This window comes from Danio aesculapii, chromosome 10 (genome assembly GCF_903798145.1).
Source record: "Danio aesculapii chromosome 10, fDanAes4.1, whole genome shotgun sequence".
NCBI lineage: Eukaryota > Metazoa > Chordata > Actinopteri > Cypriniformes > Danionidae > Danio > Danio aesculapii.
This window is the reverse complement of record NC_079444.1, coordinates 29,854,766-29,880,718: the sequence shown is the minus strand read 5'-3', so window position 1 is coordinate 29,880,718 and position 25,953 is coordinate 29,854,766. Positions and strand designations below refer to the sequence as shown.

The 25,953-nt window shown below is 35.0% G+C and overlaps 2 protein-coding genes across 2 annotated transcripts in view; one reads left to right on the top strand and one right to left on the bottom strand.

Annotated features, from left to right (window-relative positions):
• Nucleotides 1-1,352: 1,352 nt before the first annotated feature.
• bsx (brain-specific homeobox) lies at nucleotides 1,353-3,061 on the top strand. Its single transcript, XM_056467623.1, has 3 exons — nucleotides 1,353-1,656; nucleotides 2,517-2,707; nucleotides 2,822-3,061. Exons 1-3 carry the CDS (start codon nucleotides 1,404-1,406, stop codon nucleotides 3,059-3,061), a joined length of 684 nt encoding a protein of 227 aa, XP_056323598.1. The 5' UTR covers nucleotides 1,353-1,403.
• A 2,690-nt stretch (nucleotides 3,062-5,751) lies between these two features.
• jhy (junctional cadherin complex regulator) overlaps nucleotides 5,752-25,953 on the bottom strand; it is a 29,468-nt gene continuing 9,266 nt past the window's right edge. Inside the window, exons 3-8 of the mRNA XM_056467119.1 lie at nucleotides 19,385-19,489; nucleotides 15,619-16,172; nucleotides 13,730-14,012; nucleotides 10,425-10,511; nucleotides 8,669-8,803; nucleotides 5,752-6,654 (exon numbers count right to left, since the gene is read on the bottom strand). Coding sequence (XP_056323094.1) covers nucleotides 6,454-6,654; nucleotides 8,669-8,803; nucleotides 10,425-10,511; nucleotides 13,730-14,012; nucleotides 15,619-16,172; nucleotides 19,385-19,489 — 1,365 coding nt within the window. The 3' untranslated portion in view covers nucleotides 5,752-6,453. The remainder of the gene's footprint in view (nucleotides 6,655-8,668; nucleotides 8,804-10,424; nucleotides 10,512-13,729; nucleotides 14,013-15,618; nucleotides 16,173-19,384; nucleotides 19,490-25,953) is intronic.

Genomic DNA, 25,953 nt, shown 5'->3' with positions numbered 1-25,953 from the left:
GCACACTTGTATCCTCGCAGATTTCAATATCTACAATTAAATCCCATTTCACGGAAGCCCTGTTGCCCTGTAACATTAGATGGAATAATAAAAAATTATACCAAACAGCCTACATGTTCCCTCCCTAATAAATGAAAAACGAACACACCAAGAACTGGAAGTGTGTTCAATAAAACCCCACAGTTAAGGAGTCCCGTCGTTACGCTTTGAATTGAGCATTTAACTTTTTCCACAAAGTAATAGGCTAAGTGACTCGTTTAATCAAACTTTTTTTAAGGATACACAACAATCTGGTTTAAATACTATTAGTTAAAAATATTTAAACGGCAAAAAGGCATTTAAAACATTTAAAAGTAATATAACTGTGGGGTAAATAAAGTTGGTTTGTTTTAATATGGTCATTTGAGCAACAAATCAGACGGCCGTGTTAAATACATTCAAAGAGAATTCGTTAGGAGCTGACAGGCATTGTTAGCTATTTAGATAAACGTTAACATACATAATTAGTTATGTTGTTATTGACTCCTTTTGATATGGTAATTATAGAAGCAGTTCAAAGTAAATTTAAATCGTTTGCATATGCAATTTTTGCGTTTGCAATGTTAAATAACATAATAATAAAGTTAAATAAATATATAAATGATTATGATGTTAGGCTTTTTAGCATGATAATTAAAATAAAAAAAAACAATGCAGTGTTATAAATAGCTAACGTTAAAAAACATAATACAATTAGAATTGTTAGCATTTGTATTGTCTATTTATAACCCGCCTTGAAACACACAGAATTTCCATTGTTATTCAAACCACAATAATGTACATTGGGTTATTTTAAACTCCAGAGTTAACAATACACTAAACAGGTTAAATGCATAACTCGCGAAGACAACTTAAATTGTAACGATCGAAACAGAGGCTTCAAATGGATTGCAACAGGTGCATGCAGTGCATTATTCTGAATTCTTTAAACGCTATCAGCCTTTGTTAAGATTCTTGACAGCTCCACGCGCCTTTTAAGCCGGTGTAGAGCGAAAGTGCAGGCTTATGTCTGAGTGACTGCTGCACGGACAGGGCTCTTGTAGCGAGGCTTTTTCAGCACCACGGGGAGCGACCCTGCCGCTCCTCCAGCCGCCTGCATAATTAATCCATAAAGAACTCATTCAATCCTCCGCCCAGCCGTCGCGCTATTGGCTGGGTGCTAATCTACTTCCTGATTTGCTGCTGTCAGTCTCGATCCAAATAAATAGTAATGTACCTGTACCAGCGTGCACAGGTTGCCAACGAGACTACGTTCCGGTTTTTAAGGTCCTGAAGGCTGGGACCGACCAGAGTGATTTTGTTTGCGACGCAGGCATCAAAAGACGCACGGATTGTTCACCCGAGTGTTTCAAAAAAGTTTTGAGATGAATCTGAACTACACGTCTCCGGTGCCCCAGATGCCGACTCAAAGGTCAACGTCGTTCTTCATTGAAGATATTTTACTACATAAACCTAAGCCTTTGCGAGAGGTGTTTTCCTCGCCATTTTCGAACTCTATTGCCTCCCGGATGCCTCTTTTAGAGTATGGATATCCCCTTATGCCTACACCGATACTGGCTCCTCATCCGCATCATCCGCTACACAAACCTGAACACCATCCGTACTTTTTCACCTCCGGTAAGTGTAACCTATACAGCACATTTAAACGCAGGCCTTTCCGTAAACAAAAATGTTTTGACCTTAAAGAATTTTGTGCTTTCAATTCAGCCAGGTATCCTCGCGTATTTTGTATTCTGAGGCTACGAACGCAAAGCCAAGCTGCTAAAACACAAAACATCTGAAATATATTAATATGAAAATCTAAATACCAGACAATATTTTGTAAACATCCCATAAATTGAACCTTATTTTTGGAAAATTCGTACAAAGGAAATAATAGGCCTATTTGCCTCAAATATGATGTCAGTTAAATAGCTAAACTATTAGGCTATAAGTAGTAACATTCAACTAATTCGTTTATTCGGGTAAAATATAAATTTATATGGTTCAATTGTTAACAACTTTATTTTATGAATTCAAATTTGTATAAAAATATATGGATAAACACATTTTTACAGTGCAGTGCTATTTCTCTTAGTATGCTAATAATAATAATAATGATGATGATAGCCTAATAACAATAATACGATGATTGTGGTGGTGATAATATAATAATGACAATATTAACAATAATAAAAAATAAGCTATCGGCTGAATAATTTCCATTTCTGTAGCCTGTTGTTATGTGTGTTCATTTTTTTAAAACCACCAAACGATTATAACAGCATAAGGAGCTATTAAAAACTTTAAGACACTGACATTTATATTGTATATTATGTTGTATGCTTTTAGATTATCGTTTATGGATTTTTTATTTGCGTCGTGTATTGTAAAATGCGTTTAAAATTTCAACATGGGAAGTTTTCGGGTTTTTTTTATGCTGCAGACAATTAAAACAATATTTATTTACCACTATCACTATGTTTCCATTGAAAAAGGAATGCAGATGCCAGCGTTATTTCAGCATCATCCGGAATTACCAGGAAAGCATTGCAGACGCAGAAAGGCCAGAACAGTGTTCTCAGACTCACAGTTATCCGGACTCGAGAAAAGGTTCGAGATCCAGAGATATTTGTCTACACCTGAGCGCGTGGAACTGGCTACAGCTCTCAGTCTATCGGAAACACAGGTAATTGCGTTAAATATTGCTTTAAAACTCAAACATTTATTTATTTTTTTACATTAAATTTAAGAAAGCGCATCACCAGTTCATTAAACATTTTAAACTATTTGCTTCACGCAGGTAAAGACGTGGTTTCAAAACCGGAGGATGAAGCATAAAAAACAGCTGAGGAAAACACAAGACGACCAGAAAAACCCGAATGATGTAGACAGATCGCTGGAGAACACGAGCGAAAGCGAAATGCACGAGAAAAGTACAGACGGTAAAAACGGCATGAGCCCGGACAGATACACGCTGGACGACAATGAAGATGATGTCGATATTGAAGATGACATTTGCTCTCCTGAACATTTACTCTAGTAGCTATTATTACACTTCGTCAACAAAAATGTACATATGAATACAATCTTTTAGATAGGAAATTATATATAGTTTTTTTTATATATTATTATTTTGAAAACAGCGATTTTTGTTAAACTGTTCAAGCGCTTAAACAATTTTGAACAACTGAAGGACATTAAACTTATGCGTTTATTCATTATTATTATTATTATTATTATTATTATTATTATTATTATAGTCATTGCTTTGTGACTAACAACAATTTTTTTAGTAAATGTGGAATGATTTACTGACAATCTGTAAATAGATGTATCATATTTACTTGATGATCATTCAAGAGGTGAAACAATTTTCATTCCAATTGAAGTGTAACATTTTACATTTTAAGCACTTTTTCGCGGGACGATGATAATTGTTGGCATGTTGTGGACTGACATATTTATAAGCTCTAAAACTGTGACTTGTCAATTGTTCAAACAAATAATGTATATACACAATGTACATTCATTGAGTGAATTATCTAAAACAATTCTTAAAGCGAGCTCTTTGCGTCTTCTTTGTGTAAAGGCTTTTGAACGTTTCATTTCTTAAATTCACGAAGCCATCGGGGTTATGCGAGTTGCTTATGTGAGTACTTATAATGAATAGTTTCAGGTTATTATTATTGCATAACAACAAAAACAATATAAGAGAAATATAAGAGTAACCGAAGAGCAGAAAGCACGTGCTAAAAATAAAATAGGTATAAATGGCTGAATAAGAGCTAGACTATGCATGAAATGCTTTTGTTTTTCAACTATTAATATTTAATGTTTATTTTTAATAATTATACAAACAGAAAAAAAATATATAAATAAGGAATAGCGTGATATCTTTTGGATTTATATCTTGAAACATCTCTTCACTGCAGCAGAGATTTTAGCCTAAATGAGCATATTTTTCACAAAGGCTAGTGGGTGGCAAAGTTGACTTTATGAGGTGAAAATCCTTTTAAATGTTTTTGGACAGTCGACACCAAGTTGTAATTTTAAACTCAACATTGAACATATTATTGACTATACAATTAAAATTTCTCTTGGGACACGCGTGGCTATAAACTAGGGGTATAGGCCTGGACAATGTGTTCTGGTCAGTGGTCATTTTTATTTTAAATGCTTCTAACACATTGGTTTGCATTTTATTAGTCAGTCCACTTGTTGGATTTTAGTCTAAGGATGTGGATTATTCGACGAGTTTCACAAGGTTTTCGACAATTACTGTCAGTAGTCCAATTTTCATCTTTCGAAGTTTGTGAGAGTTAACCGTCATATATTTTACAGCATTAACGATTGTCGTGTTATTTTGTGGTGTTTAAATCTACAACGTTATATAAAAATACAGTATGATAGTTTTTTGTATGAATGACATTATGTAGATTATAGATCTACTCAACAATTACTGTTAGCAAATTTACCTGTTCAAGATTTTGTAGCTTGTTTAATTACTTCAAAACGCAATTTCACGAAACGACCTTATTTTTCCCCACAAGAGCCGTTGTAATTTGTGTTTAAGTTTAAGTCTTGGTCATGCAGGCCATACCAACATAGGAATTATTTCCATATCATGAATCTAAACAGAAATGAATTTATAAATAAATCCATTCGTTAGAACTGAGTAACATTGTAAATATAGCGTACGCAACAGCTGTCCTGCTCTTAAGAAAATGAAAAATGGGTTTATTAAACATGAACAAATAGGCCTAGCATGTGTAAACTATGATTAGTGTAGCAAAACTATTGCTGATTTATGGTTAACGTTTTGTTTAATCTATTTATTTAAAAAAAAAAAACCATAGTGCTCAGCAAAGAGTACACCCCATTTTGAAAAAAGAATATTTTTATCCATTTCTCAGTGAATATGAGTAATATATATTGGTGCATTTGAACAAAACATTTCAATAAAATTCTGTATATTTTTAGTTTCTCTTGATTTTTGCTATTATTGAAAATTTTATTTAATGTTTTTCCCTAACATAAATTTGGGCTACTAATTTTTAAACCATTATTGTAAGTTATTTTGTTAGATTAGCTCCAGATTTGGCTTCAGTACTGACTAAACTAATGTAAAATATAATATTGTAAAGCTTCCTACAGAAAATAATAATTTAAATGAGAGATTTGTGGGAGGTGTACTCATATATGCTGAGCACTGTATATACAGTATATGATGTCATTTATTTAAATCATATATTTAAGATGTGAAGCAAGGGTTAGCTCACATTAGTGTTTAGACAACTGGCCCTTTTTTAACTCTAACAGGGTATTTGGCACACTTCCACCGTTTGAAAAGCAATTCACATCGTTTTCAAAACGTGATTCTGATTTAGCCAGGGAAAATAAAACACTGCAAGAGAATAGGCCGTGCGGAAGGTGATCAATTAAAAGATTAAGCGTTTTGCAACACATGGACGCATCTGCATGTTGCTCTAATAGCAGAGCCATCAGCTCATTTTCAGGGGCCTGCCGCCTCCTTCAGCACTGTCCACAGATCAAAGCCTGCCTCAGTCTCCCAATCCCTAAAAAGGGATGCTAATTCAACCTCCTTCATGTGCGGTTGAGAGAGACCCCTTCAATTAACTGATTTCAATGGCAGGAAACAGAGAGAGAGAGAGAAATAGAGTGAGGGAGAGAAAAAAAAGATGCAAAGAGAGTCGGTCTGGAAAGGCAGCATTTCTCATTAATTCAAAAGGTCCAGCATTTATTAGCCTCGCCTCTGAGGCTTAACACTGAAAACACAGAGTATCAAAGCAGACATGATGGGTTAAATAGAGGCTATAATCTAATTAAAATATTACATAGGAGTAAATAGCTCTTTGATAACGATCTAAAGCTTCCATTAAAGAAATAGGTGCTTGAGCTTGTTTTAGGGGGAAAATTATCACTTTAAAATACAGAAAACAAGTTTGCGGGCTCTAATAAGGGAGGCTTCAAAGTGTCATCCTTATTTGACCTATTTTTTTCTCTTGGTGAAAGAAAAGGGCAGGCAAAAGTGGATATAATCAGACTAATAGCCAGGAACTGACAGAAAACGGCACGTTACACTGGGTTAACGGTGCATCCAGGTGTGCTTGAAGAGATTGGTGCTCTTGTGCACAGACCTATTGAAAACAAGAGGGAAATAGCAGGATAATGCAAAGCCAGGCAACAAAACCCCACGGCAGATTTCTTTATATCCAAAAAATGGTTTTGGGAATTAGTTTGCAGTGGATTATGTGCTACACACACCTGTTCCACTTCCAGTGCTTTGCAAATAAACAGCATTACCGCATGCATGAATACACACAAAAATCAACACGCAAATTCTGAATTAAAGCAAGGGAAAATTAGGAAGTGCAATTAGCATAACTCATCTACGCATGTGGCTTTTAAGAATTAAACCGCATGAATTGTTCTAAAGCGAGCCACGGCACGTTTCTCTTCCTCATGTCGTTTCAGCATATCCAGAGTGGCCAGATGGATTGGGTCTGTTTCCTGCAGATATTGAGGCTGGGTGTTTATATTCTGCTCTCCGGGCCTGTCCTTTGACTTTGGAGGGGCTTTGGGCTTTGCAATAGTTTTGGCATACTCTAAAGCCTGGACAAAAGAAGAATTGAGAGCAATTAGATGTTTAATAGTCATGCATGATTATATCAACAGCCATATCAATCAATAATGGCCAATAAATGATATATTTAATTTTAGAATTTTCAGTCCGAGAACAAAATTAGGCCAATATCTTTAGGCCGATAAATTCTCTATTATTTTCGCTGGTTGAACCACTTCATGTGCTTGCTGCTCGCCTCTTTTTTATTATTTTAGGAATCTTGATTTGGGTTAATGTTCAGAGATTTGGTTGCTTTATATATGCATTATTTGTCAGGCAGTACATTTTATGGAAAATGGGTCATGAACAGAGAACAGAGAACAGTGAAATTCAGAGATCAGTCCAAACTTTTCTGAAGTTTAAGGTTTGATGTTTAATGTCTTATGTTCAATCCACTTAAATTTGATGAAAACTAATAAGTTAACTTAATTCCTTCCTGCCCAGCAAACAATTTTGTGTTTACTAGATATCTAATAGACATCTAAACATAGACAGCTTGGCTAAAACAAGGCTAAACTTGGTCTGTCAATCTAATAGACATCTAAGAATAGCCCAAAACTAGACTAGTCGTCAAATAGACAGATTAGACAGACTTTGTGTGTAGTCATTCATTTCTGTTTATTTGATGACTAGTCTAGTTTTGGCCTATTCTTTGACGTCTATTAGATTTTCACTGACAGGCCAAATTTAGCCTTGTTTTAGACAAGATGACTATGTTTAGACGTCTATTAGACATCTATTAGACATCTTTTAGAAACAAAAAATGCTTGCTGGGTGTTGCCCCAACACAAATCAATTGTTTTACAGTGTGGTTTTGCCTTTTGTTTTGCAACCATGCAGATAATTTATATTTATCGGCTAATATATCGGCCTCTAAATCGAAAGAGTTATTGGTTATAGGTCAAAAATTGAATATTCAGATAGAATTTATATTGAAATATTGAATATTCAGTGGCGACGCTGTGGTACAGTGGGTAGCGATGGTCATGCATGACATATCGGAGGCCATATCAATCAATGTTGACCAATAAATTACATTATTAATGTTAGAATTTTCAGTCCGAGAACAAAATTAAGCTGTCATCTTTAAGCCGATAAATTCTGTATTATTTCCGCTGGTTTAACCACTTCATGTGCTTGCTGCTCGCCTCTTTTTTATTATTTTATTTATCTTGATTTGTGTTAATGTTTAGTGAGTTGGTTGCTTTATATATATGCATTTTCTGTCAGGCAGTACATTTTATGGAAAATTGGTCATAAACAAGAACAGAGAACAGTAAAATTCAGAGACCAGTCTAAACTTTTTTGAAGTTTAAGGTTTTATGTTTAATGTCTTATGTTCAATCCACTTAAATTTGATAAAAACTAATAAGTTAACTTAATTCCTTCATGCCCAGCAAACAATTTTGTGTTAATAGACATCTAATTAGACATCTAAACGTAGACAGCTTGGTTAAAACAAGGCTAAACTTGGGCTGTCAATCTAATAGACATCTAAGAATAGCCCAAAACTAGACTAGTCGTCAAATAGACAGATTAGACACACTTTATGTGTGTAGTCATTCATTTCTATTTATTTGATGACTAGTCTAGTCTATTACCTAGACTAGATGCATAGACATCTATTAGATTTTCGCTGACAGGCCAAATTTAGCCTTGTTTTAGACAAGATGACTATGTTTAGACGTCTATTAGACATCTATTAGACATCTTTAAAAAAAAAAAAAACTGTTTGCTGGGTGTTGCCCCAACACATATCAATTGTTTTGCCTTTTGTTTTGCAACCATGCAGATAATTTATATTTATCGGCTGATATATCAGCCTCTAAATCGAAATAATTATTTGTTATTGGTCAATATTGAGTCAATAATAAATATTGAATGTTCAGTTAGAATTTAAAACAAATGTTATACAACATACATAAACCACTCTGAATGAAAAACATACAATATATGATTTACAGATTAAGTAAAGCTCATGTTTTCAGAATGAGATTCTCGTACCTTCCTCCTGGGAACCGCGTCCTTGTCGACGCTGCCCACTGGGTCCTTGGCTGACAGAGAGGGAATCCTACTTATCTTCTTGTTCTGTTCACGGATCACATTTGAATACAGCTTCTGTCGTCTAATTTTCTCTGCCTGACAGCAGTGAAAGAAAGAGCAGCAAGATTACAAAAGGGAGCTTTAATTACCTAAGCCATTTCTCCCCTAAAGCTCCTCTGTTTTCTTTGTGCGTCCCTCCACGAAGCTCCTCAACAGCAGCAAACAAAACCAAATAAAACTCATCATCTCTCTAGAGGCAGTGTTAACACCTCTCTTAGGCTGAGCAGAAAGTTATTTTTACGTCAACATTTTTACATCAGCCAAGCTGGAAAATGTCTATCTTCTCGCTTTGCTTGTTGATGGCTATAGGCTCATTGGATTAGTTGATCCATTTCTATTGTGTTGAGAAACAGAAGTCTTTTAAATTCATGAGGAAATGAAAAGAGGGGGTTATTGAGACACGGACACACTTGACAATTGGATGTAGCAATTAGGGATTAGCTAAATCAATATTCAACAAGGAGAGCGCCAATTATCCATTGAGTCTTTCCCATGTAATGACACAAACACACATTATGTGGATTAAACAACATTATTTAGGAACATTGTCAGATGCTTCAAGTGATAGTTTGATCAATTTTTAGCTGAAACAGTGGATTTTGAAGAAAACAAAAATGAATACCCATGACTCCTGATGATATTTATGAAGCAAAGCAATTTTACTGGACTTTTTCAACATTGCTACCTTTAAATCTACAATCAAATGTTGCTGAACACATTCACAACAGTCAAAAGCATGACCTCTTGAAATGGATAGTTCACCCAAAAATGAACATTTACTCACATTTACGCATCAAGTGGATGTGTTCCATGACATAATGACCCTTATATTATGATGTTCATGCAGCATTGGATTTTTTTTTACTGATTTTAATGTTAAAGATGCTACAATAAATAAAACGTTTTTAAATGAAATTATACCTGAGCATTTTACTCGTTAACAAACAAAATTATAAAAGTTTCATTAATAAAAATGCTATTATTTTATTTGTAGTAACCTGTGACTTCCATAATAGCCACGACTCCTGGTGATACTTATGAAGCAAACTAATTGTACTGTGCAAGAAACTGGACTTTTTCAACATTAATACCTTTAAATCTACGACCAAATAGCGCTGAACACATTCACAACAGTCAGAAGTATGACTTAAATGTCTTTAAAGGGATATTTTACCCAAAAATGAAAATTTACTTACTGTTTACTCATGCTCAAGTGGTTCCAAACATTTATGAGTTTCTTTTTTTCTGCTTCTGATATTTTGAAGAAAGCTGAAAACTTGTAACTAACGACTTCCATAAAAACAAAGTACTACGGACGTCAGTGGTTACAGGTTTCCAGCTTTTTTTAGTATATTCCTGTTTATGTTTAACAAAAGAAAGAAACTCATAAAGGTTTCAAACGAGTAGAGGGTCACTAAATAATGACAAAATTTAAATTTTGGGGTGAACTAACCCTTTAATCAATGGCAATCGTATTCATTTCAATTACTTTCAAAGTGCCAGATGCAAATGGTTTGCATTTTATTAACCACCAAAGATCACAGTTTCAACTAAAATCATCTTGGATGATTTAATTCTTCTTCAGTGTTTTAAATTTTCTTTCACTTTTTGTCTGAACTACCACTTTAAATACAAATAATCTTAAATTAGTATTTACCACAGCTTCTGGTACCATATTTGTTGGTCCAAGACCTCCAAGCTTCACCTCCTGTTTCATGTCCTTGTAGTCCTTCAGTGTATAAGCCTGCAAAGCAATTTAGCAAATAGATTTTTGTCATCATGACTGTTTAAATAGTGAACATGCTTTGAGAAAAAGTGGGGAGAAACTGTCTTAATCCTTACTGTTTTTGAAAAATGCTTAAACTTTTTGATGCTGATTCTTTTAGAGGTTCTTCATTACTAAAATTGAAATGACTCAGTTTAAACCTACAACATATTTATGCAAATATATATATTTTTTGTCATCGTAACTGTTTAAATAGTGAACATACTGTGAGAAAAAGTGGGGAGAAACTGTTTTAATCCTAAAGTGCACTCATGCAACAATCCGCAAACAAAAGCACTAATCAGGTCAGGCTCCTCCAGGTTCTCAGGACTCAGCCATTGGTCATGGACACTGCAGGATGGCTGTTTTCCACTCTGATCTGCTTCCCTTGGGCTGCCACACTAGCTGTTTTACAAATTTATCCTATAATCCTATGAGACATGATGGCGGGCCCAAGCAAGGTGAAGAGAGCAAGCTTCTCAAAGAAAAGCAATCTGTTTTATGGTGTAAGAACCGCATAATCCGGACACAGCATAAAGTGGATGTGTTCCATGACATAATGACCCTTAAATTATGATGTTCATGCAGGTCTGGATTTTTTACTGCTTTTTAATGTTAAAGATGCTACAAACAAAGTTAAACCTGATCCTTTTACTCATTAACAAAGTTATGAAAGTTTCAATAATTATAATTTATTTATTTATTTATTATATTATTTACAGTAACCTGTATGAATGACTTTCTCTTGTGGATAACAACAGTACAAAAACTTTTTGTGACAGAAAGTGTGGTTCCATTGTTGTTTTAAACCTCAATGACTTTTATTGTATAAACAAAATGGCTTAATACCATACAATGATGAAAAATCTGTATTTTTTTTTCAAGCTTGTGTGGCCTTTAATCCATACAGGATAAAAAAACAACAACTTTATTTAATCCCTACAGAGAAAGTCAGATAAATCCTGTTGTTTTGGACCACATTGACTTTTATTGTTACGACAAAATTTTAACACTGTATTGATTTATAAATGTAATGATGCAACAATAAATAAAATTTGGTCAGCTCATTTCAAAACTTCTTTTTGTTTTTCTTTTAATACATTTTGGAAAAAAAAAAAGTCTAGCTAGTATTGATTTGGTTTGGTTTTCGTTTGATTTTCAGAGCATGGTTCACAGTAAAAAGTAAGAATTACAGGTCATGAAATTCAATAAATGACACAATAAATTAGGGCTGCACAATGTATCGTTTGAGCATTCAGTGTGCATTCGCAATAGTCACATCACAGCATCTGCAATGTGGAGTTGGGATTTTTATCGTTGATCAGCAATGGAGAATGCACAGTGTTTGCATTTTACATTACATTTGATTATTCAATAATAGGGGCAGGACAAAATAGCAATATGCATAAGGTGGCGCTTCTCGTAATGGCGGATCGAACATACATCAATGTTGCAATTCGGAGAAATATGTACTGTTAATAAAATAAATAAATCTTACAACATTTTGATGCATTTTCTCTCATCATTTACAAACATTATGATATTTTGTGGATGGTTTTCTTGTGATATATCGCTGATATCGTGATCTATCATTATCGGGGGCAAAATATGATAATATTGTATTGTATCATTTTACTGTAACTGAATATCTGACTACTTATTTCACTTTTATCTTTGCTCTTATTTATTTATTTTTGCAATTTCTTTGATTGGCATCTGTAATGTGAAGTTGGGATTATTATTGTTGTTCAGCAATGGAGAATATACAGTGTTTACATTTTACATTACATTTGATTATTCAATAATAGGAGCAAGACAAAATAGCGATATGCATAAGGTGGCGCTTCTCGTTATGGCGGATCGAACATATATCAATGTTGCAATTCTAAGAAATATATGCGCTGTTAATAAAAGAAATACATCTTATAACTTTTTGATGCTTTTGTCCCTCTTCATTTCCAAATATCATGGTTTTCTTGTGATATATATCGCTGATATCAGAATCTATCATTGTCGGGGCAAAATATGATAATATCGTATCGTATCGGATTACTGCAACTGAATATCTGACTACTTATTTCACTTTTATCTTTGCTCTATCTTAATCTTGCAATTTCATTGCTTTACTCGTCTACAAGATTGTTTAAATTATTCTAAATAAATAATTTCATTTCAAATAGAGCTATTCAAGTCATCTGCCAAAATTGTGGTCATATCGCAATATAAATCGCAGCAAATTAAAATATTGCAATGTCAGATTTTTCCAATATCGTGCAGTTCTATTATAAATATCTTTTTTGTGTGTGTGAACTGTCCCTTTAACACACTTTCAACTAAATAGACACCACTATTGAGTAAACATAACTATCCTCTCTGTGCAAACAGCTGTGGCACATTGCTGTTGAGTGTGTCTTTCCTAAGAGGGACTTTCCTGCAGAGCTGAAGGTGCTAGAGGACAAAGAGGCCATCATTAAATGCAAATCACCATCTTACCAGCCCTGCTCCGCACAGACGGGGGTTCTGCTTAATCACCTTATCCCTCTAACGCTTTTCAATGTCGTCTTTGTGACCGCACCTTATATCATCATCTCATTTCAATTAAGTGTGTCTTCAATTACTTATACAATTAACCTGCTGTCTGAATCAGCCCACACAATAATCGTTACATCTGCGACAGGCCCCATTGAGATACTGTCATGGCAACTTAAAGATGGCTCCTTAGCACTATGTCGTCATTCTACTATTTGTTTTACTATTTTTTTTAATTAGTCTTAAATAAAAAATGCTTAAACTTTTTAATGCTGACCTCCAAAATATAATTTTTTTTGTAGGTTCTTCATTACTAAAATTCTAATAATTCAATTTAAACCTATAACTTCCTACATTTTAAGGTTGCTACTTACTCCTAAAGCTAACATAAGAGTAAATGATCTTTCAGGGCCCCTCAACACAATCCACTGTTTTTTGTTTAAGTGTCTTGGCTATTTTATATAACAGTGTTTTACTAGTATGGTATAGCCACAATAATAGTTCTCTCAAATTCTGAATGAATATTAAATTATTTCTGAAAAAGTATTTATGAATTGCACTCTACATTTGACCATCACAGTCAAATGTTAACCATTGACTTTACAGACAACACCTCATGGTAGCTTGGTAGTATTACAAACTAGACAAATGAAAACTAAAATACACACCTTATAATTTGCTTTAGCCTTCAGCTGTCTGTGTTTCTCCATTTGTGTAAGGTAACCTTCTGAGCCACTTCTGTAGATTGGATTCAGCTGCTGGTCTCTCTCTGAGCTGAGTTCTGTGTCGCTGCCATTCGCTCGGGCTATAGGGGGCAGCACTGCGTAAGGACCAGTGATCTGTGCTGAGGAAATGCAGGGTCCCAAACTCTCCTCATCACTGGACAAAAGCTCAGGTGGAAAGTGGAAGGCTTCCGCTTCAGGGGATGTGGGAAATTTTAGCATAGGTATCCTATAGAAACATGGAGTACAACATGAATATCAACACCTAGACATTTATTTCCATAGCATATAAATAAATAAAAATGCATTCATTGTGTTGGTAGTTTGTAGCATGTCATTTTAGTGGCCATGGTGGCACCAGCTAAAAAAGAAGGGTTTACACAACCTCTATTCAACATGTTGGAAACTTGTTCTTCGATTGTGTTTTTTTTTTTTTTTTTGTGATTTGTAAAATGCAAGTCAAGGCTCAGACTGCCACAAATGAGGCTGTGAAATAAAGGTTTATAATTTTAGATCATTAAGTTTACCTCAAAAGACCTTAATATATTGTCAGGACGCATGGATATTTATTTTTGCCTGTATGCTTTTCTTTATATTCTAACTCTATTTAATATTACAAATATTATAATTCTAATAATAATAATAATAATATTCTAATGAGAATCACACTACATAAAAAATATCTAAGTTAATATTTCCTTGTGAATTCTTCTGATGCGTTTGAGACTTTAAAGCAAATTTAACAGTGTCTTGAGTTCTTGAAATAATTTCATTTCTTATTTTATATTTTTAATCCATGTTGGTCACACAGTTTCCAATTATGAATGATGCATTTTTCAAAAAAAAAAATGAAGTTTTTTTTTAAGAGTTTCATTATTTTAATTTAATGTAATTATTTTAGAATTTCTTTGCCTTTATTCTGACATCACAACAGCTTTACCACACTGACATTTAAGAAATGCCACCTAAAAAATTTAGCATTAATTTTAATGTACATATATGATAGTATATATGCTGCGTATATGTGTATATGCCACATAAGCAAAATTGAGGTGCATATATGTGCATATACAGGTCATATACAGTTGAAGTCAGAATTATTAGCCCGCCTTTGAATTGTTTTTTCTTTTTTATATATTTCCCAAATTATGATTAACAGAGCAAGGACATTTTCACAGTATGTCTGATAATATTTTTTCTACTAGAGAAAAAGCAGTAATTAATTTTTTTAAAACAATTTTAGGGTCAAAATTATTAGCCCTTTTCAGCATTTTTTATTTTTTTTTGATAGTCTACAGAACAGCCCATCATTATACAATAACCTGCTCAATTACCCTAACCTGCCTAGTTAACCTAATTAACCTAGTTAAGCCTTTAAATGTCCCTTTAAGCTGTATAGAAATGTCTTGAAAAATATCTAGTCAAATATTCTTTACTGTCATCATGGCGAAGATAAAATAAATCAGTTATTAGAAATGAATTATTTAAACTATTATGTTTAGAAATGTGTTGAAAAAAATCTCCTCTCCATTAACCAAAAATTGGGAAAAAAAATAAACAAGGGGGCTATTAATTCAGGGGGGCTAATAATTCTGAATTCAACTGTATGTACATATAATATAGGACAACGGCCAAATTTGTATATGTCACATATATTAAAAACCTATAGCAAAACCTATTTTAAAACATATCTGTCTATATAGGTTCTTTCCATGTGGGGCACCACTGACCCACATTAAAATTGCACACCATAGCCTTAAAAACAATATAGTGTTCAAACATAATACTGCTGGTTCATGTTTGCATCTTTGCCTAAAGTATACTTCCGAACTTGCCTGAGTCTGTTATGATTCCTGATTGATGCATTTTCATTAAGAAGAGGTTTCCCAGCATGCCTCTGAAAAACATTTCTGTCCACAGCCTGTACCACCAAACCAGATTGAGCAGCTGGAGAAGATGCAACTGCTTTTGGAGCCAATCCCATCTGCTCTACTGAATTAGGAAGTACAGAGGTTTGATAGCCTGCTTGTAAAAATGGTGGGTTAAACAGATCCCATTGCAGTGCTTGAGAAACATAAGTAAAAATAGTCTCTTTTTGAGAAATATTGAGTGGTTGTGCATGACTGGCAGGAGTGTGGAGGTTTATGTTAAGGTTGACTGTTGGTGGAGCATTAGTGTTAGATGGAAGTCCAGACTGGTGTTTTGGTGGGTTGTGATTGTAGGCCGCTGGAACTTCCTGGGTCTGGTCATTAATCCCGGTGACTTGTTTCTCTGTAAGGGGTTTAAGTTGAGCTTTGGGTTTAGATTCAGGAACCAGAGGCTTGAGCTGATCTGGGTGGTTGCTGGTTCGTTCCTTCTTTTTCGGTACCTTCCGTTCTTTATGGCTCTGCTGTAATTGGGTACACAATTAAAAACTCAGTTTAAAATCGGATTTAAAATCTCAAGTAAGCTTTGTATGTGCTGTAACGGGATAGTTCACAAAAACATTTTACTGACTATTTCCTTAAACCTGTTTGAGCTTCTTTCTTCTGTTGAACACAAAAGTAGATGTTTTGAGGAAAGCTGAGAACCTGTAATCATTGATATCCATAGTAGGATTAAAAATACTATCGAAATCAATGATTAAAGGTTTTCAGCTTTCATCAAAATATCTTCTTTGGTGTTCAACAGAACAATGAAAATCAAATAGGTTTGGACCAAATGAAGAGAGTTAACGATGACAGAATTTTCAGTTTTGGGTGAGCTATCCCTTTAAGGAATACAGATCATTTAAGAGCAGTTCTCAATAATAAACAGGGAATATTAGGGTTTCTACAAGTTTAAGCAAGTTCAATTTAAGACTTCTAAAGACATTTTCAAGACCATTATGAATGAAATTTTACACTTATAGAGGGCTAAATGCTAAGGAGTTTTTCAAATTGCCCAGTTGGAAAAGATTTTTATTTGCCCAATCAAACTTTCTTTGAATAATTTGTTAAATGTTTATAATATTTTAATAAATTCTGGGCAAAATATTTTAAATATTGTGTCAAAACAAGCAAGCTCTAGTTGTATACATACACTTTTTTTTAACATAACCTTTCTTAAATATATATTTATATTTTTAAATGTTTTAAAGATAATAAAAACTATAATAAACAAAATCTATGCACAACAATCTGTCCAGGTCAGCTTCCTCTGCAGTAAATCCATGGACAAGTATTATTTTAAGGCAAATAAACCATGATGGTAAATAGAGTTAAAAATTACATTCAAGTTTTACTGAGATGGATTGTTGGTGATTGTATGGGTGTTGACCAGATTGGTTAGCTATACTAAGAAAATTAAGACCTGTTTAAGACAGATTTAAGACCTACAGCACAATATTTTAGAAAATGTAAGACTTTTTAACGCCTAAAATTTAGTTTTTGAAATTTAAGACATTTTAAGACTTTTTAAGACCCTGTGGATACCCTGAGAAATGCAAGGTAAAATATCATCTTTCATCTCTGAGGTAAGTTACAACGGCAAGTTACCACATTCTTAATGATAGTTGCTATTCACTACCCTTAAAGGTCATGTTTAAACATTTCTCCTTTGTGTTCCAAAAAGTAGGTCAAATAGCATTAAAACGACACTATGGTTAGTCAATAATTACTCCAGGTGGATGCTGTACACTGGTGGTGGATGAGGAGAATTATTAAAGTTTTTCTCTGTGGCTTTGGTGCATTTCTCACTACACTATTTACATTTGCACAACAGTTAAAGCATTTCTCAAAACAATTAGTACAAACTGCAAAACCTAGTTGATAACCTGCAAAAGCGTGTCACTTGCACAAAATGGATAGCTCATTCCTCAAAAGCAAGTATTCACGTCAATGAAAGTGTCAGTGTCATCAAGATGAAAAGTCCTGGCACCATTGTTTATGAACAAGATAGTCAAATGGCTTTGTCATGTTTTCATTATGACAGTTTACTCTGTTAATTTTATCCAATGCCAAAAAAAGTCAGATTTTGGTGACCCTTCCTGAAAATGCTCAAGAAGGCACTATATACTATTTACACAGCCATTTGAAAACTACAGTAAAGTTAGACATCACTGCCTTTAGTGGGGTATCCGAGTACAAGACACTGAATATGTATGTTTCAAATTTTTACTGCATATGCTCTTTGCAATTCTAATTTATTCACAGCATTGAGCAAAACAATAAATACACCCTTATTTACAACAAACACAAACATCCTTTGTAGAGCTGTGCATAACTTTAAACAACAGTGCAGTACATATTGGAACTAAACCTACAACATACACAGATCTGTAAATCATTCATCAAATTGTTCAATTTAGAAGACATTTTCAGGAATTTTTTTTTATTAATTTTTTTTATAACATTTGCTTGACAGATTTTTGACAACTAGTTCAACATTTTTGTATGTAAAGACTCGAGTAATGAAATGATGACTCCTAGTTTTATATGGAATGACTATTCAGCCTTCACAAGTTTAGTTAAATTTGACTGACATGACATAAGCAAATGATAATGTTCTATAACAGCAGAGAGTTGTATGAAAGCAATTGATGCATGTCCAAAAGCATTTGCAATTGGTTGGAAGGAATGAGAAAGTGCTACTATGATGTGCACAAATGACTAATTGTTTTGAGAAATGCATTAACTGTTGTGCAAATGTAAATAGTGTTGTGAAAAATGCACCAAAGCCACTGAGAAAAACTGTATTATTAATAATTACGGATTTTCATTTTTGGTCAAACTATCTCCTTTAAGTGTACTTAAAACCCCAAATAAGCAAGATAAAAATCTGCCCACACATTAAGATGACACAAGATTAAATTCTGGATGTTGTTTTCAAAGTCTCAATGCACCAAAGAATGATATTAGCATAAATCAAATAACCCCCCAAATATGATGAGGGCTCTTTGGCTAAAATCCATTAGCCCAAAATAATGCTCTTTAAAAATTCAATTACAAATTCAAGTCATGACGAAGGTATTGACAATACCTTACCACACACTGTAATTTGAAATATCGCAGGGCAAGGGCTAAAAAGAATCCATCCCATTGAGCAGAGATATGTCCTTATATAACTGTGGCTTCATGGCTATTGTCATGAACGAGGGAAGAGAAAGACAGGAGCATTTATATAATGTTTCTTTGTGGTGAGCCTGGCATGCACAGGGGAGCGACGGACATTATTCTTGTGAGGTCTGGGGCTGTGCCTCAGCATGTAATGCCTCTGATTTAGCCAACACCAGCTTGCACCATTCTTAATGGGAAAATATTTACACTCCTCTGCTTGCCGGCATTAAGGTGACCGTTCAAGTGCTCAAAATAATGATGCTTCTCCATTCCCCCTCTTTCCTCAGCACAGGCTCCTTTTCAAGACATTTCAGAGGCTCCATTGTGCCTGAACAACTCTATCAGAAATTGCGTCCATCACAGCAGAAATGAAATCCCGGGTGACAGTGTGCCCACTGTGCAGACATTTTCATCTTGAGAGGAAGCCCTCGCAGACTGTTATGCATTAGGGCAATGGATTGTGCCAAGCAGCCCCACCTACGTTTGCACAGATAGAGATGGATGGAATCGATAAATTGAGCTCTACCTTCAGTTTTTGTGTTTTTTGGAGCCACATCAGCTCGGGATCCAGGACATTGTCTTGACTCTCCGGGCTACGAGTGCTGATAGTCTCGTAAGAGGTTCGCCTGGGCTGTGGGAAAAGCAGAAAGAAGGGAGTGACTGTTTGCTAAGCCTCCTTTTAACAATTCACCTGTTTGCCGTGTCGATGAAATTCTATTATTTCACCTCACATTTATATTCAAGTATTGACTGCAAGCAACAGGGGCAAACTGTGCACTGTTAGAGGAAAACAAAGGCATTTGTGAGTTTGAGAAGAAACGTCTGGCCACACGATGCTTTTGGTGTAAATGTTTGCTGACAACTGCAATAAATAGCCCACCTACTCAAAAACGGAGGGGTTGTCTATAAAATAATGCAGCCTTCAGCGTCTGGCAATTCTTATGATCAACTTTTTATTCTTAATTACTAACCACGGCTCTTCTGAGCTGTCCTACATCTGTCTAGAAGAGTGTTCTATTGATTCTCTTTAAAATGATTCTCTCGAAGCAGTTCGGAGATAAGTGTCTAGATACATCCACGTTACATCAGTGCACTCTCTCAATTTTTCTTAATGTACCCGTTCAGAGGCAGAATATCTACAGCTAATGCTGTAATGAAAATCATTTAGTAAACTTCCAGTCACTTTGGCTGCTGAGGACAATTCTCGGCGATCGATGGTATTGACAGCTTGCGGCGTCCCTGAATGCATGCGGCTAATTCTGAAAGCGTGAATAGACGAAGGTCAAAGAGACACATGCAGCAGTGAGTGGATTGAGTTGTAACATATCCATCAATAAACAGGCAGCCATGCTGGTCCATCTATTTAGCGAAAGGCCATGTGCGCAAGGAACTGATTTGTGAACAGCCTTCAACGTTACTGGACCAGAGACACTGATTGAAGTTATTCATCTGGGGGAAAACCAACACGATCTCACGGCAATTCGTAACTTTTTGTTTTAGTGGCTAATTCGTATGAATTTGTATGATCTCATTTGTACAATTTAGAATGATTTGCTCATCCCCCAATGACGGTTGGGTTTAGGGGCGGAGTTGGGTGCCACGCCTCCTTTTTAAAACCGTACATCTTCATATGACTGAACTCGATTCATAAGAATTAGCCACTAAACTGACAAAAACGTTAAATAGTTACATTTCCTCATGAGATCAGGCTGCCATATGTATGAAACTCCTAACCAATGCTTTTCAACTGTTGGTTCAAAAAAGAATGAATCATTTCATTATGAACATAATTATGAATCTGTAAAAAACATTATGAATCTGTAAAAATAAGTCAAATCAAATAGTTCTGCATATAAAAATGCATAAATAATAAATGAACGCACCAAGGTTGAAGAGGCTGTAGATTAAATTTAATATTGACAACGTCCATGTAAATAATGTTCAGTTTCTTTAACAAACCCGTCATTACACTACATGACCTCTTATTGTATCACAACTGTGCCACACGCCTGCTTTTGAGTGATGCTCCCGGCCCGTTAGATCACCCCCTGGGGGCTGGCTGCCGTACAAGTCATAAACCCAGCTTCCTCCGTGTTAATGAATGAGACTTGAGCACAAAAAAAAAAAAAAATTACACTTGCAATACAATGTCTCAAAACATGGCTTTGGTCAATTATGGCACTAGTTATCACGCTGCTAGGTTCAGATGTATGTTTTTAATGCTATAAAAACGGGGCGTGTCCTCGTGATTGACAGTCGTGATTGACAGTTAGCTTCTCTAAGCAGACCGTCGGAGCTTCGGGAGAAGATTGCAGTGTTATTATTCGATTTCTGTGTTATTTTACCATGATAAAATGAGTTGTTCAGCAGTAAACTATACTTTCTGACCAACAGGATCTGATGGATCCCTGTTTATTCGGTAAAACGAGGGCTTATCAGGCTTTATACTGCTGATAAATACCTAGCCATGACGGGGGAAATACAGGTGATCATTATCTAGCAGTAAATCTTTTTATGGGTCTGAAATAATAATTAGGAAGACAAAACTAATGTTAGCCGATCTTCAGATTGATCTCCCATAACAATATTCGAACTTGATTTAAAAGACATCTCTGACATTTGCTGTTATAAAATTTTAATGTTCTGTGGTCAAGTGAGAAGTTCAGGGACGTGGTTGATTTGACATAAAAGCGTTTGGTTGGAAGCTTGAGTCCACGGTTTCGCCTTTGGCTCCACCTGTAAGTCCTACTGCGCATGCCCAGGCTACAATTTCAGCAGTTTTTTGTGGCAGTTTGTGCCCGTCATGAGGCGTTTTGCATTCAAAGCGTTCAATGGGAAAAGGTGCTGTTGTATCGTCCATATTTCTTACAGTCATTGGTGTATCATCAGTCGTCACGGGTTTTAATATTGCTTTGCATTCATGTATACTTGACTCTCAAAGTGCCAGAAGCCATTGACTTACAATTTATTGATCAATAAGTATTAAAAATCTAGTTTTTCACTGAAGAAAAAAGCCTCTTCCTACATGGTAGATGGCTGAGGATACATTTATTATGAGTGAATTTTCATTTTCACTTCAGTAAATGATCAATCCAATTAAAATTCCTTTGGGGTTTGGTCAATTCACTTCTAATTTAAGGACTAAAAGGAAATTTGGTTTCAATGGGTTAAAAAAATGATCCAAAAAGTTTGTAAATTACAAAACAACATAAAACAGGCAATCTGCAAACATTCCCAGTAGTGGCTCTCATTATAAATGAAAATATCGATTGGAGTGAAAATGCATTGTAAAGTCCGTTGTTTGTTATGTCGCACGGTTAATAAGAAGCCACGCATCCAGCTCATTTTCCTGTATAGCGCAAGGATCATTTCGAGTAGAGAGATTGAGCCATGCAGTAACAGGTGTGTGAGTATCAGACATCACAGACCTGCCCTTCATGTCCTCTTAGCCGCAGCAGGCCACAACCTCTGCCCCATCCACGACCACTGCCTTTTGTCCGCCATTTTAATAATCTCAATCAAATTGAGGAAATGATCAAACAAAATTGCATTTTGAGCTTCATAAGCTGTGTAATATCTATTCTGTTAAATTGGGGCCCGTAATTGCCTCTTGGGGCGAGACGTGGCACAACAAAGTCAGGCGATTGGAGCTTGCCATTTTCCTCAAGACTGGGAAACACAGCTTTTGCGATGAAGACATCAAAGGGCCGCAATTCTTGAATTGCATTTGGTTGCTATTGTGACCGCCCAGGCAATCTTGATTAGGTGTTTACACTGAGGTAGGGTATACAGTGGCAGAGAGCCGCGGAGCCTTGGTCTAGAGCTATTAAGAGATTGTACATTATGTTCCTGGCTTTGAAGTGAGGGTCTGGGGGATGACGAGGGATTGGGGCTGAGTGCAATGGCAGAAGATTGCACTGCTACTTCTGTCTTTATCAAAGGGGTCTCTGCTGGAGCTCATCATCACTCCCACACACGCCGGTTGGAAGTTGGTGCATTATGAGATTGTGTACATTTAATAACACGGCTAATTATTGCGAGTTAGGGGTTTGTGAAAGAGTAAATAGTGGCTTTTTAAAAGCCCAACAGACGCTCGCCGATAATGATGCCCAAAACTGATGGGAGCTAAGGGGCTTTTTATTCCCTTTGAAGGAAGCGGGCCACAAAAAAGCAAATAAAAGGGTAAAAGTAAAGGCTGTGTATCAAATTTACGAACAGACGCTTAGCTCCATAACGAACGTAAGCCACGAGGTTTTGTGCTTTCACATAGTAGGCAAATGACAAAAAAAAGCTAAACTTTAACCAAGTGGTAGAAGTATTTCGATTGCTCTTCATGTGTTACAATGTACTGGAAAAAGCCTTCTTATATGATAGTCAGCCACATGCATTTCTTTAGAAATAGAGATATTAACGCACTTGCGAATCTCCAAATAAATCATTCTAACATGATCGTAAAGATCGCACTTAAAAAATGCTGTGTTGTTTCAACACAATTTTCAATCAAATGAAGACTTATCTGATCATTGGTTTATATTTTTATAAGATTTCAACCAAACAGTTGCCATTGTCCATATTTGAAACAACTCAGCATTTATTATAGGGCAATATCAATATGCTGTGTGTAAATGATTCAACAGCACTGTTGTACAAATATGTCAAAATGACAAAGATTTAAGACATAAATATAAAAGAGAAAAATATAAATATTCATTCATATTCTTTTAAGTTTAGTCCCTTATTACTCAGGGGTCACAACAGTGAAATAAACCTCCACCTTATCCAGCATATGTTCTACACAGCCGATGCTCTTCCAGCCACAACCCAGCACTAGGAAATATAAAACTATTAAAGTGGTATATATGTAAATGTGTGGAGCAGGAGCTAAAGGTCTCTTTGGAAAGTTATTTGTCACTACAATGTGCTTTTTCTGCCCAAATTAAGTACAAGAGTTTTTGAATATAAGATGGATAAATCCAAACAGATGGATTCCACAAAAGCATGTACAATTGATTAACAATCTCAGAACTTTCAACAGGTCTGTTTAGTTATTTTTTTTTTAAATCAGATAAATTAAAAGAGTAAATGAATCAAGTTATTTCTGTTATTACTGTTGCACTCTGAGGTCATATTTTCATTCACCCCTGAGATATTTCATGAACACCAAATGAGATTTTTCATCAAAAAGGCATTGTTTACTTTCTTGAAATAATACAAGGAATGTTAAGTAACTGAGTTATCCATAGATCATCTGTCAATTCCTTTTCATTTTTGAAAAAATCTATAAATAATCCATAAATGGAAATTCTGTCATCATTTACTCGCCCTTTACTTATTCCAAACCTTTATGAGTTTCTTTCTTCTGTTAACACAAAAGAAGACATTTTGAATAACACTGGAAACCAATACCCATTGACTTTTATAGTATTTGTTTTTCCGACTATGGAAGTCAATGGTTAAAAGTCCTAAAAGTAAAAGTGTTCAATAGAAGAAAAAATAAGATGAATAAATCAAAACAGATGGATTCCACAAATGCAAGTATAATTGATAACTGATAATCTCAGAACTTTCAACAGGTCTGTCTTCATTAGTTATTTTTAAAAATCAGTTTTGCTAGATGGAGAAAATTTATTTATTACTTTCAGAAATCAACTGTTGTGCTCTGAGGTCATATTTTACTACCTTCTATTCATCCCTGAGATATTTCATGAACAACAAATTAGATTTTTCATCAAAAAGGCCTTGTTTAGGACTTGGTCTTGAAATAATACAATGAATTTTAAGTAAGTGAGTTATCCCTAGATCATCTGTCAATTCCTTTCATTTGCTTTAATCTACACTGTAAAACCCAACAGTCAACTTTATCAAATTAAATGTGTAGTTAACTCAAAATTTACTGAAAGTTAATTCTACTCAAAAGAATACTGAAAAGAGTTTTAAAGTCGGCATTGAAGGTAATTAATTAAATACCTCATTACTTCAACTTAAATGGAGCAAGTTTACAGTACTCATATAGACAAATTTTTTAACTCAAATAGTTTGTAACAATCGGTTTCCTCAAATGATTTGGGTTGCCTTAACTTAAAGGGTTTTACAGTACTCAGTTGGTTTGAGTTCTCATCATTTATTAGGTTTTACTGTGCTCAGATTGCTTCATTTACTCAAATGGAGCAAGTTCACAGTACTCATTTGGAATCGTTTTTGAACTTAAATGGTTTGTTGCAATTGGTTTCCCCAAATGGTTTGAGTTACCTTAGCTTATTGGGTTTTATGGTATATAAATAAGTCCTCATTTACTCACCCTTTACTTATTCCAGACCATTATGAGTTTCTTTCTTATGTTAAACACAAAAGAAGGTATTTTGAATAAAACTGGAAATCTATAACCATCGACTTCTAGAGTATTTGTTTTTTCTACTATGCAAGTCAATGGTTAAGTTTTTTTGTGTTTATTAGAAGAAATAAACATTTGAAACCACTTTTAGAACAATGAAATTTTCGTGTAAACTATCCCTTTAAGAGTATCTTCTAAGAGAATCTCTTAATTTTAAAATGATCTTGACTGATAGTCACTCTCATCCAAAAAGAAAATAAATTTTCATTGGGTCTCCAATCCACTATTTTCTTTTTCATCAGCCAAGAAAATAACTCAAAATAAAAGCCACCTTATGAATGGAACTTGACAGTGCACCATATTTCTTGGAAAGACAATGGTCTGAATTCATACCAGGGCACTGCTGGCGCATTCGGGGCACTGTCTAAAGCGGGGAGTGCTTTGCTCTGTTTACCGTGTCACAATGCTAACGGCTCTTCACTATGCTAATGCAGCTGATGTGAGACATTAAGGTGGGTCTGGGCTCAGATGGGCTGGGTAAGGTCTTAAATGTAGCAAATACACATGGGCTGTGGTGTGCAGACAAGCCAACCCTGCCAATTATACCCTGGGCCAGGTGCACTGATAACTAAGAGCCTATTGGTAACCATGCCCCTCTGATGTTCTTAACAGCCACTGTTGTGCAGATCAACTCATAATAGGCACTACATAGGCAGACATGATTCATTCTCTTCTCTCTGCTCCGTCTGAAGACTCTGTGTGTC